The sequence below is a fragment of the Cyprinodon tularosa genome, unplaced genomic scaffold, assembly GCF_016077235.1.
Source record: "Cyprinodon tularosa strain WSP-4 unplaced genomic scaffold, ASM1607723v1 ctg336, whole genome shotgun sequence".
NCBI lineage: Eukaryota > Metazoa > Chordata > Actinopteri > Cyprinodontiformes > Cyprinodontidae > Cyprinodon > Cyprinodon tularosa.
Genome location: NW_024039048.1, coordinates 894435 through 909115, shown reverse-complemented (window position 1 = coordinate 909115; position 14681 = coordinate 894435). Strand labels below are relative to the sequence as shown.

General features: G+C 38.9%; 1 protein-coding gene across 6 annotated transcripts in view; it reads left to right on the top strand.

The window, feature by feature from the left end:
- The window catches only part of anks1b (ankyrin repeat and sterile alpha motif domain containing 1B), a 296256-nt gene extending 281895 nt beyond the window's left edge, over positions 1–14361 (top strand). For 2 of the 6 annotated variants that reach the window (XM_038294206.1, XM_038294210.1), the window contains 6 exons: positions 70–156; positions 2214–2351; positions 2578–2745; positions 7670–7792; positions 12204–12295; positions 13214–14361. In XM_038294206.1, coding sequence (XP_038150134.1) covers positions 70–156; positions 2214–2351; positions 2578–2745; positions 7670–7792; positions 12204–12295; positions 13214–13262 — 657 coding nt within the window. In that variant the 3' untranslated portion in view covers positions 13263–14361. Of the gene's footprint in view, positions 1–69; positions 157–2213; positions 2352–2577; positions 2746–7669; positions 7793–12203 lie in introns of all 6 variants that reach the window. The other 4 variants (XM_038294207.1, XM_038294209.1, XM_038294208.1 and 1 more) reach the window with 4 other exon arrangements.
- The last annotated feature ends 320 nt before the right edge of the window (positions 14362–14681 follow it).

Genomic DNA, 14681 nt, shown 5'->3' with positions numbered 1-14681 from the left:
AGGATAAGTTTAAAGGTAACCGCTGCCTCTCCTCTTTGTTTCCATGTTTTATTTCCTCTGCTCTCCAAGAAGTCTACGGAACAGATGAAGAAAGTACCGACCATCGTCCTCTCTGTGTCCTACAAAGGAGTGAAGTTCATCGATGCCACCAATAAGGTAACAACACAATAGCAGCAACGCCTACGGTAAATAACACATGAAAGGTCAGCGGACATGATGGAAAGATCGACCTTCAGAGGTGTCATGTCTGACTCTAAACAGGCCAGAAGTGTGGTTGGTTTAAAACTGGCCGAAGAACAAACAGGCTACAGTCTTCATGGGATAGAGGAGAGAGCAAAGAATGAAACAGAGATGGGTGTTTATAAAGCAGAAATGGTGTAAAAGAGATAAAACTCTTTAATCTCCCTTCTCCAATTGGACTGATTAATTTGTTGATAATTTTTTTCGATTAATAGCCAAAGGTTACTTAAAGAAGATTTTTAATGAAATTAAACCAAAACGTTTCTACTTGTGGATTTCTAGATAGAGCATATTGTTAGAAGGCAGCCCACATACACGCACATATTGTTTATATATATATATTTTTTAAATTTTAAAATAATTACTGCTCTAAGTGGGTCACTCTGTCAGCTAAAAGCACGTTTTACTGTCTCTACACTCCATTTAACGATTAATCCTTTACTAAATTAGTTGACGATTATTTCAATAATCGATTAATCACGATTAATCCAACTTTTTTCAGCCCTACTCCTGACATAGAGTAAAATTTTGCAAGCGGTGATAAGTCATATGGTGATAAGAAGATAAAATTACCAAAACCAAGTCGAAAGAAAAAGTTAACAATCACCAAGCTTTTAGAATAAGATCTGAAATTTAATTAAGCAGATTGATATAGATGTAGAAGGAAAAAAATAACTCTGTATTTCTTCCATTATGGGGACAAAATCCATCTTTGTTTCCAAATTATGAACGTGAAGAAAAAAATATGGAAAAGCATAATAGATTATAATGTTCTTTGCAAGGCATTAAAATGTGCCTAATTTTCAGTTTTATGACTGCAATGTTTCCTTTTTTAAGAGCGTTTATGGTCTATGTTGCTCTAGTGGTAAAGAGTAAAAATGTGATTAAACAATCAATGATATGCCCACCACTTAAATAAAGCTATTTAATTCATTTAAATTTTACTGCATACTATACCATATGAGGGAGGATTTGAACAAATTAGATAAATAAATCTTTATAATTATAAACATGAACAATGCTTCATGGTTTTAAGTACTGAACTGGAAATATAACAAGAACAAGTGAGCTACTCCAATGAGAAATTATCTTTTCCTTTAAAAGTAATAATAAAGACTAACTTTCCTTTATTATGCCATATATTTTATGCCTCTAAAGTTTCCAGACACTGTTATTCAGGAAAATGCACAGGATGACTGAAATCAACAGAATATTTGCTGCAAAACAGTTAAAAACACCCAGAAATCCAAGATATTAACAAGAACAACAAATTACAGAGTATTTAATGTTGGTTCTGACTTATTTTAAAATGTTTCTGATCGCCTCACTTTTAGTTTTTTTTTTAAACTTTAATCAGCCTTCCTGTTCGAAAGGAAAGCAGTCAGAACCTACTAATAATGACTAATGATAGATATAGCCTCATCTATAAGTAGAATTTCATCACTTTGCTTGCAGAAGTATTACAATACTTCAAAGAAAAGCTAGAATAATGGATAAAAGAAATGATAGACTGATAAATGCTATAGGAAGGAAAAGAAGCAGCATTTTGTTTCATCTACTCCAAAGCACAGCTGATTTTAGTCACTTTCCCAGCAATGATTAGAATAAACTATCCAGTTGAACCGAAGATGCAGCTTTTGTTCAGTGACATGTTCTCCACGCATATAAACTTATAAGTATTCACGACTGCTTTGAAGTTTCCCTCACTTTGAAATACTTAACTTATACATTAAAGAAATCCATTCCTTTAAGGTTTGGATTATGTATAATTTATTGCCTTAAGTAACATAGCATGTCCTGAATGTTCTCTGCTTATTTACCAGTGAATAAATTCCAACAACACCTTCTAAAACCTTTTAAACCAATGCCGATTATAAATTTTGGATAAATAATAATCTGTTTCTCTTAAAAAAAAAAAGAAAAAAAAAAGAAAACATTTTTTCCCCCCTAATTATCTTTCTCTCTCTCCTCAGAACATCATAGCAGAGCATGAGATTCGTAACATCTCATGTGCAGCTCAGGATCCAGAGGATCTGTCTACGTTTGCCTACATCACCAAAGACCTCAAATCCAGTCACCACTACTGCCATGTCTTCACTGCTTTTGATGTGGTGAGTCCCGACACCCCGTCTTTCATCAGATTCACCTGGATCATTGCACACGCCACACCTTGAGGCAGCGACATGCAGAATGCATCTAAAGTTCTTAGCAGTGATGATGTATTCAGATATTTCAGTGCATGTATTTATTTCCAACTACTATACTGCGTTCCAAAATGAAAATATGCAGTCTGTTAGAAAATGCAATATGAATAATAAATGTTTCCCATCTTCTCAGAATCTGGCCTATGAGATCATCCTGACGCTTGGCCAGGCCTTTGAGGTGGCCTATCAGTTAGCGCTGCAAGCCAGGAAGAGTGGCCATGGATCGGCGACGCTTCCGGAAAGCTTTGACAGCAAGCCGGGCAAGCCTGTGCCCAAACCCCGAGTCAACATCCGCAAATCAGTAAGCATCGATACGGCGGCAAGGGAAAATCCATCCAATAAAGATGTTCATTTAAACTTGGGGGTGGGGAGGGGGGAGACAAATAAAAGTAAAAATAGCCTAAATCTTTATTACCTGGTTCAGGTATGGATGGATTTTCACTTCTTATCATCTTTTAACCCCTGAACTCAATCCAGCATCTTTATATTAGCTTTTAATGCCACACTAACACCATTTTATTAACCTCCATTTTTACTCTCCTCTCCATGCATACCATTCATCCCAGCATCTTATTCCCGCTCATTTCCGACTTCTTCATCTCTCAGTCCTGATCTTGTGTTGCTTGTGTCTTCTGTGTGTGTTCTGGCCCAGTGGACAACGTGGCAAAGGTTTATGTGGATATTTAATCTGTTAAGCTTCTACTCGGTCTTGCTGTCCCTGCAGTCTCTAACACACTCGGCTGATTGATGAGGCCTGTTTGCATTGTGCTCCTTGGAGGCTCGCTTGCTCATCTTTCAGTTTGTGAGAATTGTGTGCTAGAAAAACATAAAATAGCCTGGTGATAAGTTGGTAAAAACAAGAAAAATGACATGTCAGTCTTTTAGATACTCAGTGAGAATATGATATTTTGCACAGCTCTGAAAGACAACATAGCATATACAGTTCCATGATGATTAGTTGTCAAGCATTTAATCATTGAATATATGCATTCCATGAGTATCTAATTAGATACGTTGCGCTTCCACTGGACTTTTGCTTCCCATCCAGGAAGCCTTTTCAATTTAAAATGTCAGAAATAGCGATAAGTTGGAGGCTTTATAGAGAGGACCAAAAACAAAGCCCTGTTTTGGCTTAGAAAACATGCATGTTGAACCGGAAGAACGGCTCCACCCCTAAGGAATGGGCAGTCATTTGGGTTCTTAGTTGGCCTGCAAAACCCGATACTGGTCTATGTCTCTGAAAGGGGGCATTAGAGGGGATTGTTGGCCTGGCTGAACAGGCGAGATCTTTGGTCCCAGGTAAAGGGTATGTCGGTGTTGCAATGATAGCGGGAAGGAATCAACTCTATCGCTGCGTTGTAGGCTTTTAAAAGCTGAAACCTGAGTTGTTTTTTCTTTTTTAGCATAAATGGCTTCCTTCACACCCCTTTTTTAACCACCGGCCTTCTTTGACCAAAATGTGAACATTCTGGTCCTCAAAACAATGTTCTTTGTCCATAAGGTGTTGATGGACAGCCGAGTCTTATTCGGAGGAGGTTGCTCTTCTGTGTTGAGCGATGCATCTGTGGAGAGGTTTGGTTTCTCCAATATAAAGATCAGAGCGTTCCTAACTGCATTGAACTGCATATACCACCCAGCTCATACTTGGTCTGGGGGTTTTGTCTTTAGGATGCACTAGTCTCTGTTTAAGGATCTTGTAACGAGAAAATCCTATTGACTTTCTTAGAGACTCCAGCAACATATGGAATGGGGATGTTTTTGTCTTTAATCTTCACACCATTATGTTCTGCTGCTTGTCTTTTAAATTTCCTCGCCGATTTGACAAACGCCCAGTTTGGGTATCCACAGGTTTGAAGAGCCTCTTTGATGCGTTTCTGTTCTTTATTTTTCCCTTCATGCTCGGCACGATGTTGTGTGTTTCTAAGTCAAAACAAGGCTTTGTTTGGGCTACTCTATAAAACTTGGAACTCAACACTAATTCTGACATTTTGAATTGAAAAAGCTTCCTGGATGGGAAGCGAAACATCTTCAAACTTGGAAAACAAAGTCCAGTGGTTTGTTTAACTTTTTTGGAATGACTATGACCTGGATGACTGAGAATCTTCACCAGTATAGTCAAAATTATCTTTCGGATTCCAGTCAGAAACTCTAAACTATGAGCAGGGTGCATCAATACCAGACTTAGACTTCAGGAATATTTTGCGTTAAAGGGTTGATGAATGGATAAAAGTCCTGAAGAATAATCATCCTGATAAATAACTTTTTTAAAATTTTGTTCCTTCCTTAATTCTGTAGGAACCCTGACACAGAGTTTCCACGGGTAATTAAAAATCATTAAAAGTCATTAAACTATAATTTTTTAAATTAAGACCTTAAATGTGATTATCGTGGCATTTAAAATGCTTTAATTAAAAAAGAAGCGTATATAAAAACAATTTAGTCAGATATCAAATATAACTGGTTTTGCGTGCTGGTGCGGACCTGCTTGCAGTTGATCGTAAAGTTGTATGTTCGGAAAAGAAGCTCAAGTCGGAGAAAAATCTAGGGAATTGGAAAATGCTAATTTCAACAAAAGTGGCAGGAATTCGGGACATGGCTGCAACCTGTTGACGGTAAAGATGTCAAAGGATTTTGTCTTGTTATTTCTATATATATATATATATATGAGTCTTGGGTGCTTGTTGATGGTATTAAAATAATTTCTAAGAGAATTAAAAAGCATTGAATTAGAGTTACTCGTTCCTGTATAAACCCTGTGACAGGAAACGGCTCAAAAAAGAACTTTGTTGTTCTAGTTAAATGTGTTTGAGCTTTTAGGGTTATCCTGCAGGAATGAGTTCTAAGTTTGAAGTGTTTTCTATACAGTAAAGCATACATTTCTATATTCTATATTTTATGGTTTAGTCTGTGCTGTGGTGCTGCTTTGAATGTTACTCAAAACAAAGAAATTCAGCGTTTTGTTTCTTTAAACTAATAACGTTACACTCTCCACAACAAAATGTGGTCAAAACAAGCATTGTTGTTGACAGTCAGGGTTATCGTTGTAATTTAAGCATCAGTCAGTGTAAAAGTGGTTTGTCTCTTGTAGTCATAGCAGCCTAAAGTGAGTTTCTCAACAGTCCATTAAACCCACACTGGGTTTTAAAATAGTCGTGGGAACATGCTGACACGTGGTCAGCCACAGCAGCATGTGTGTCTACAGGGCTCCGTATCGTGTTTCAGGCCGATAGACGTACAGTGTAATGGTGGTAAACAGTGGCGTCAGATGGATGGCCTCACTGTCTAAAGTTAGAAGTGAGATGCTGCTGAAAGAGCAGCGAGAAGAGGAAAGACGGTTAATGAGCCGATATGCTGACAGTGCAGAGATGATGGAGGGCGACACATTGTAACCACTACGTTAAATATTAGTAGTTTTTTGCCTTCCCTGGTGTTTTTGTGTGTGTATGTGGACTTTTTAATGGCTTGTTGTGAGCCGCAGATAACGCTAAATATCCTATCATCCTGCAGCACAGCCCCTTTACGCCGTCTAAATTTAATGTTCAGGCTGGTATTTGTTTCCCCAGTAAACTAGACCTAACTTGCATTTAGAGCCTGTTGGATGGTGGTCTGATGCAATTTTTGTCCTTTTAGTCAAGGCGGGTAGAGAACAGAAACATGAGTCTCTTATTTTAAGACTGACGAGTAATTCTGATTCCAAACGTAGGTGGAAAAGCCTGCCAGCTCTATAAAAAAGGCTTGTTGCATAGCTGCTGTAGTCTGTCGCTGTAACTAAGCTTCTCAGATGCCAAGTACTCCATAAATAATCACTGTAAACATAGAACAGGGTGGTATATTGACCTCTTAATTTATACAGGATATAAAATTAACACTTATTTGCCAGCATGGACTTCTCCCCAGTCCCGGCAAAGCCTCCCTCTCTGTGAATAAACCCTGCAGGCTCGTGATATATTGTTGCTAACTTTCTTTTTTAACTTTTAGCTTGAAGTCAACCTTCTGCTCATTAGGAGAAACCAGGTAGTCCAGGGATCTCATTATGATGCCTTCAGGGTTCCAAACTTTTAGTCTACCAGGCATGAATGTATGTTAGCTGGCCCTGAGGTAACATTTGTAGGTTTAACGACTTTAGAAAGCTTGGGAGTCATGTGAAACTTTGGATAAACAGAGGGCAGTGATAGAGCAAATAAAATACACAATAAAAATTTTCAAAGGTTGAAAACTTCTGAAATAATAAAAACATATGTGATATTTCCATGTTTAAGATGAACCTCTGAAAAATCGCCTATAATGTTTATTTAATAACTTTTCCACACAAAAAATGTAATTAGCAAAAATTTGTTTCCCAGAGTTAACTATTTGCATCCATCTTTGTTTAGTTTTGGTCCTGATGTTGTGGCTTTTGTATTAAGCTGATCCTTCAACTTCAAAAACATCCTAACAGTTTGGAAGCAGCAACCAAAATACAGAGAACAGAAAAAGTGGAGAATTTCTGGTCTAAATCATGAAAGAGAAAAGCTGTAATTATTAAAAAGAACATCCGCATAATGTTTTCACTGTAAGCAAATTGTAATTTATTCCAGTTATAATATAAATACATATATTTTTGTACTTATAGTCTGTTAAAAGACCATTTGTTTGATCAAAGTAATTAATGAAGTTATTAAAATTACTTAGCAAGCGTTTCTGTTCAATTATGACATTTTAAAAGAAAGTCTAGGATTAACATCTTGCTTTTCTTAAACAGTAAAAGAATGAGTTAACATACTTATTGTCCCGATTGTTTAAATATTTTTTACCTCATCACAGGTAATGCCAGGTATAGACTGGAGTCTTGGACCTCTTGAAACAAACAGTAAAAGGCTTGCACAATGAAAAAATAAAAAGCGTTTTCAGGATCTGTTTGAGATAAAAAAAACTTTAATTTTGTCTGTAAAGACTAACTTAAAGGACAATTTTTTAAATTCTATTCGTTCTGTTGCTGTCCCAAAGTCTTTTTAGCTGTTGCCATGCAGAGATTGGTGGTTTAATGTGGCGTAACATTGCTTTTTCCAGCTTGAGTTTGGCTGAACTGCTGTAACGATGCTGTCCTATGCTGTTGCCAAGGCGATGTTGTTGCCATGGTTTTCGCTGTGGTTTTCGAGTGCAGCTGCTTTGTCATTATAGTTTTGTGGATGTCAGTGTTTGTGGAGCTCGCCTACTTTGACGAGTGTGACCTCTGCCCCCTGTAGGTTATCATGTCTCCCTCCAGCCGCTGGTCACTGGGCCATATTTATACCCCTCACCGGCCTCCTCTCCACCCTCCTCTTCCACCCCCTCGACTCTTCCATCTTCCTTACAAAGCTCAGTTCCAGGTCCTTCACACTTTTCCTTCTTCTGTGCTTTATTTCCACATTTTTTCCTCCAGTTTTATCCATTCAAACCTATTTTGTTTGTCCCTTTTAAAGTGTTTCTTCTTTCTTTACTTGCAATCTCTTATCCATTTTCATATATTGGCAGCATTGCTCTAGTAAAGCAAACCCAATTCTCTTGCTATATGCTGGCCTGGGTTTCAGTGTTTGTCCTTTTAGTCCCTGGACAGAGAAATTAAAAGTAAATACAATAGACAGGGTTTTAAACTTGGTAAAAAGCTTTAGGATTAAAAAAAAGGATAAAGTTAAGTCTTGCCAACTGGATATGAAGTTTTTCCTCTCATCCAAGAGGCTTCTTCATTTCTAACTAGTGGTGGATAGCACTGAAATTAATTTAAGGTAGGTCTAACAAAGAGGGGAACAAAAGGTGGCTTTGATCCCTCGCACTGGATTTCAACCAGCAACAGCCTGAGAGGAGAACAAGCAGCTGCTGCACAGGTGTATGGCTCAACACAGGAGGGCCAACTCTTCAGGAGCCCTCATTAGACTCACACTTCAATGAGGCTGTTAACGAGTCATCAGAACCCCATTTGACCTCTGTAACCAATCCAGTGGGAGGGATCAAAGCTACCTTTTGGCCCCATTCCAAAAAGGTTAAAAAAACAATCCACTGGACTTTATTTTTAATTCAAAATGTCAGAAATAGTGTTGAGTTCCAAGCTTTCTAGAGTGGACAGCCGTTTGGGTTATTTGGTAGCATGCAACATCCAATTCTGGTATATGTCTCTGAAAGGGGGTCATTAGGAGCAATTGTTGGCTTGACTGAACAGGCGAGATGTTCTTATCCCCTGTATGGGGGTTTGGGTTGCGATGGTAGCGGGAAGGCATCATCGCTGCAGTGTAAGTTTTTGAAAACTGAAACCTGAGTCCACCCCTTCTGTTTAAGGTTGGTTTTTCTGTCTTAACATAGATGGCTTCCTTCACGCCCCTCTCAAACCACCTCCTTTGTCCATAAGGTGTAGATGTAACCCCGAGTCTTGTCCAGAGGAGGTAGCTCCTCTGTGGAGAGGTCATTAGGTTTCACCAATATAAAGATCAGAGCATTCCTCACTTCATACAACACTCCGCTCATCTTAGGTCTGGGGGTGTTTTCTTTAGGATGCAGTAGTCTTTTTTTAAGGGTCTTGTTTGGTTTGAAATGTACTGGGATGTTGTGTTTGGAGAAAATCCCCCAGCAACATATGGGATTGATATTGTTTTTGTGTTTAATCTTCACACCATTATGTTCTGCTGTCTTTTGGATTTCCTTGCTGATTTGACGAATGCTCTGGTTTGAAGAGCATCTTTGGTGTGCTTCCCTTCGGTTTTAGTAGGGACATACTCGTGTTGTAAGGTCCTGATGACGGAAAGTGGGTGGTTGTCAAATCAGCAAAGAAAATCCAAAAGGCACACATCAAAACATGACCATCCCATATGTAACTGAAAACTCAAGAGGATTTTCTCCAAACACGACCCTTAAACAGAGACAAAACCCCCAGACCTAAGATGAGCGGAGTGTTGTATGAAGTGAGGAATGCTCTGATCTTTATATTGGAGAAACCAAACAACCTCTCCACAGACGCATGGCCCAACACAAAAGAGCTACCTCCTCCAGACAAGACTCGGGGTTACATCTACACCTTAACGACAAAGGTGGTTTAGAGGGGCGTGAATGAAGCCATCCATGTTAAGAAAGAAAAAACTACACTGCAGTATTAAAGTTGATTCCTTCCTGCAATCATCGCAACCCCAACCCCCATACAGGGGATCAGAACATCTCATCTGTTTAGCCAGTCAAACAATTCCTCCTAACGACCCCCCTTTCAGAGACATAGACCAGTATCAGGTATTGCAGGCTAACAAAGAACCTAAGGGGCGGACCTGTTCGTCAGGTTTAATTTGCATGTTTTCTAAGCCAGAACAAGGCTTTTAACTCAAGGCTAATTCTGGCATTTTTCATTGAAAAAGCTCCCTGCATGGGAAGCAAACATCTTCACCAGCATATCCCCCCAACCCTACTTTGAACTGAAGAAGCCTCTTGCATGAGCGGAGAAACGTCTTCTAAAAACTTCATGTCCTGAGAATCTTCACTGATGTTTCATATAAAACCACTGATTCCTGAATTATTAACAATTTTCAGTTTACTTGCAGAGTCCCAGCATATGGAAGTAAATCGTTACCATATTTCAAATGAAAAAGCATTTTTAGAATGTGGCTGCATTACTTGACTCATAAATAAAATTGGTAATCAATACTGCTCATTCTTTTATTTAATTAAAATGAAAACACATTTGATATTTATTTTTCAAGATGTACCCCAGCAAATACGTACCAAAATTCAATTTGAAATGTAAAGTTTGAAAATGAAAAAGCATTTCCAGAGATACTTTTTCATTTTAAGAATGTGGATGCATTACTTGACTCATAATTGAAATTAGTAATCAATCATCCTATTTGCATTTTCTTCTTTAACACTGCACATTTTATGCCATAATCAAAGAGAAAACACAGCGGACATTGCTTTTTTGTTTTCGTGGTCTGCCAGCAACGCACTGTCCATAACTCGAAAACGAAAAAGCATTCTGAGCGGCGGGAAGATCAGAGTGACGTCAGCAGCCGCTCTTCCTCAGGTTCTTGCTGACCGGGCTACCCATCTTGTTCGGTACGGTGCACGTCTGCATTGCGTTACATTATAAGTGTGCCGGCGGGAAACTCGGGAGCAGTTGGCGTTGCAGCAGTGGCCTTCCACAGTAGCTCTGCCACTGTTTTGGTCATTGTGGTCGTTCAGTATTTCCCGATAGTCAGACTCGGCAATTCAACCAGTTTCCCGGCACGCTTACAATGTAATGCAATGAAGACGTGTACAGTGCTCCGTACCGAACAAGATGGGTAGCCCGGTCAGCAGCTGCTGACGTCACTATGCTGCACCCGCCACTCAGAATGCTCTTTTGTTTTCGAGTTATGGACAATACTTTGCAGGCAGACCACGAAAAATTAAAAAGCAATGTCCGCTGTGTTTTCTCTTTGATTATGGCATAAAATGTGCAGTCTTAAAGAAGAAAATGCAAATCGGATTATTGATTACTAATTTATGAGTCAAATAATCCAGCCACATTCTTAAAATGAAAAAGCATTTCCAGAAATGCTTTTTCATTTTAATTAAGTAAAAGGATGAGCAGTGTTGAAGAAAATTAAAACAGGATTATTGATTACTAATTTCAGTTACGAATCAAACAATGCAGCCACATTCTTAAAATGCTTTTTCATTTTAAATATGGCAACAATTTGCTTCCATACCAGCAGAATCTGGCTTCCTTTACATTAAATTGGTGACAGTAGTACAGAGAATGCTCCAGGGGTTTTTGAACATTTTCTAAACAGGCATCTACTTGTGCTTATGGAGATTTGGTGAAGCTCAGATACCAGCCTTACTGCATCTTAGGTATTTTTTGCTATTTTTAGACATCCTCCTAAGTTTGCAACAGGTTACCTAACTGACCAAACCTTTTCTATTGTCTTTAGCTTATTAGCTACCAATATGTCCCTCATATTGTTAAGCTATAGCTCAACAATATGAGGGACAAAACCAACACTTGCAGCGTCTTTGCACAGTGAGATTAAAAAGATCTGTAGAGACCATGGAACTGATGTTACTGCATTATTTTTGCCTTATTTTCTCAGCACATTCTGCTGGCTGATATAGATGTAATCTTCACATACATTAGGCTAATATAGTGCAGCAAAGAAGCGTAAAAACTCTGTAAATATCTTTTGCAGTAGCCTTAATGCAATAGAATCCTAAGAAAAAAAGGTTGGTATTAATATCTCTGAAGAATTGTCTAATATGTTATGTGAAAAGCTCGACCTGTAGTAGTTTAAAACTGCCACGGTTCTCGCTGGGTTTTCAACAGATATTTGTGCTGCAGCTTGGCTTTAAAATTAAAACAGCAGAGGAAGGAGGAAAGAATGAATACAACTTTTAAACAATAGTACAGGAAATTTGAATATTTTTTCCAGACTGCAGGAACTAGGCTTATAAATAGGATGGGACACTGAAGGTAATAAATAGTTTGAGCGACATCTGGGGAGTCACCAAATCTCCATAATGCATCTATCTAGACGGTACTAAACTCAGCTGAAGCTTTCATTGGAAGTTTGGTCAAATGCAACCAAGATTTAGTTTAGCAGAATCAAACATTTCAGTATAGCCATTAAAAATAGATGGGAAAGCACCTACTGTTGGGTGCAGTGGGCCTGTTTTACAAAGGACAGGAAACTGACTGCAATGTGATGAACTCATTTAGATCTGATACCTTTCCTGTGGGTGTCCTTCACTGGATGACTCTGTAACCTGGTTCTGCTCTTTGTGCCGCAGATGGAGCAGCCATCCATGGACCAGAAGGGCCATGCAAACGTGCCGTGGATTGTGGAGCCTGGACAGGAGGCAAAGAGAGGAGTCAACACCAAGTACGAGACCACTATTTTCTAACATACACCCGCCTTGTCCACTCCTGTGTGTGTGTGCCTTTCAGAAGTTGCCCTGTATCGGGGCCCGGCCCCGGAGTTGGGCACGAGCGACGCACGCCGGCGTGTCACCTCACCGGCTGAAAAACAAATACTATACACCTCGTCCCCTCCCCGCCCCCGTTAGCTGAGCCTGTCCACTGCATGATGACGATTGGCGCTGCGTTCTCTTTTTCTTTCTGCTCTCCCAGGCCTCATCCTCCTGCCTGCGGGGCTATCGCATGACCTTTGAACCCAGGGTAGTGGGATGGTCAGCTCAGTTTTTCTGTTATTTGTTCTGCCTTTTTTTTTCCTTTAAGTTTTCTTCCAATATAGAGGTATGGCTTCGTATCGCTTCTTTTTTAAGCTCTATCCCTCGCTTTTCTCTTCACACCAGCCCCTTTGTCTAACTGTTTCTGACAACTTTAATGATTTAACAGAGAGTACTGCTCTAAGAGCTGTAACAGTGTTTTAGCTGTCTGTTAAGCAGCGTCTGGGAGCTGACAAAGACGAGGGATGTTGTCTGAACATGACAACAAGCTTCTACAGCATTTCTTAGAGAGGTGTAGCACAGTAACTTTGACTGAAGCTGATCCAGCTAGAAGGCTACTAGAATGTATTAAACCTTTTGGAGAAACTAACAAACTTGTGAATTTCTTTGTGAAATTAAACTTGACCTGTGACACAGGAAGACTTTACTTTTGTTTTTTCTAGGGTCTTTTTCAAAACTGTGTGTTTGTTGAGAACACATCTAATCTCGATTTCATTTAAGGGAGGGGAAAGAAATGTTTGTAAAGGGGATAGCATGTGGGACGCATGGTGGCCAGTGGAGAGGCGGGGTGTGAGGGTTCTCTGGATAAGTGATGTCATCTCATTTTGCAGGGCAATGGCGGACGCTCATGTCTATTACTGTGGAATGCAAAGAATGTAGCCAGCCCTAAACATGGACCTAGTCACACTTACAATGCAAAATGGACTACAAACGGACCCTCTTGCTCACTTTTTAAAAAGGACAACAAAACATGGACGCCTCTCCACAATGTTACCCCTCCATTCACACTAACAGGACTGCATCGCGACAGACGACCAGTCTGCTCTGAATGTACACTTACTTGAACGCAGCCTCAAATTTCTGCAACTGTCGGTTTGATGAAGCCCAGCTTCTCCATGGAGTCTGAAAATGGATACAGGACATCAGTGGGCATGTTTAACATAATGGCATGGGTTCCAGGGTATCTGGCTGGCTAATTTCTTATTTTCTTTACTGTCAGAAAAAAAATAAACATATGCACAGCTGTGTAAATGTGATTGGATTTGCTGCAACAACACGCTAAAGATGCAACAGAATTGTCATGACAAGCCTATGTGAACAAAACAGCATCTAGCGTTAAAGTATTCGTATTGCCCGACATTTTAATGTTTATTATGAGAGTATTATATTACCATGATAATCCTTGTGCAATTCTTGTCTACTGTTGTCTTATTGTTACATTATTTTTCTATGATATGCTGAGATGAAAACTTTGAGCCTGAGAATGATGGTGATCCTTTAAAAAATAAAATCTGAATTTAGATGTTCATACTTGTACAGAGAGTGAATGTTGCAGGTTGCTTGCTAACTCCTAGGTCAGGTCAACCTCCATTTCTCATGGAGCTCTACTCTTATCTTGCAGATTTACTATTTTAAATGCAGTATTACTGTATTATTTGGATGAAACATTATCCACTTATAAAATGTACATAGATATTTTGCCAACTCATTGTTAATACATGAACTGTAAAGAAAAAATTAATAAAGACTTTGCAGCAAACGGCACTGGAAAAAATTTACCAAAATAAAGGTTTGACATGTCAAAAAGTGGTAGATTGTAGAGGTTGTATTTTGAGTGAAAATATGGATCATATGGTGACATCTCTGCTGATTTACTAATATATAGGCTTGGGCTTCCAGCACACTGATTTTTGTAATTTGGGCCATTATTTATATCCTTGTAAAGCACATGAAATAAAATCTGACTTGTACAACCATATTTACTCCAAAGTCGTCATGAATTACAAAAAAGCAGAAACGTTTGATAACTATAAATCAAACGGGTTCAGTTTTTAAAAAGCACATGGAAAAATAGTCAAAAACACACTTCACACCCTGCACTGTCCTCAAGATGGATTTCGGCTACAAGTTTCACATCTAGATCATTCATGATATTTAAAGACAGAGGCAGGGGTTTCAAATAAAAAAAATAAAAACACCTGGAATTTAGAGCTGTAGCTTTGTCTATATTAAAAAATGACACAAAGGATGATTCCTAATGTATATGGGGGAGTACATATATTATAGTGTGCTTATTCC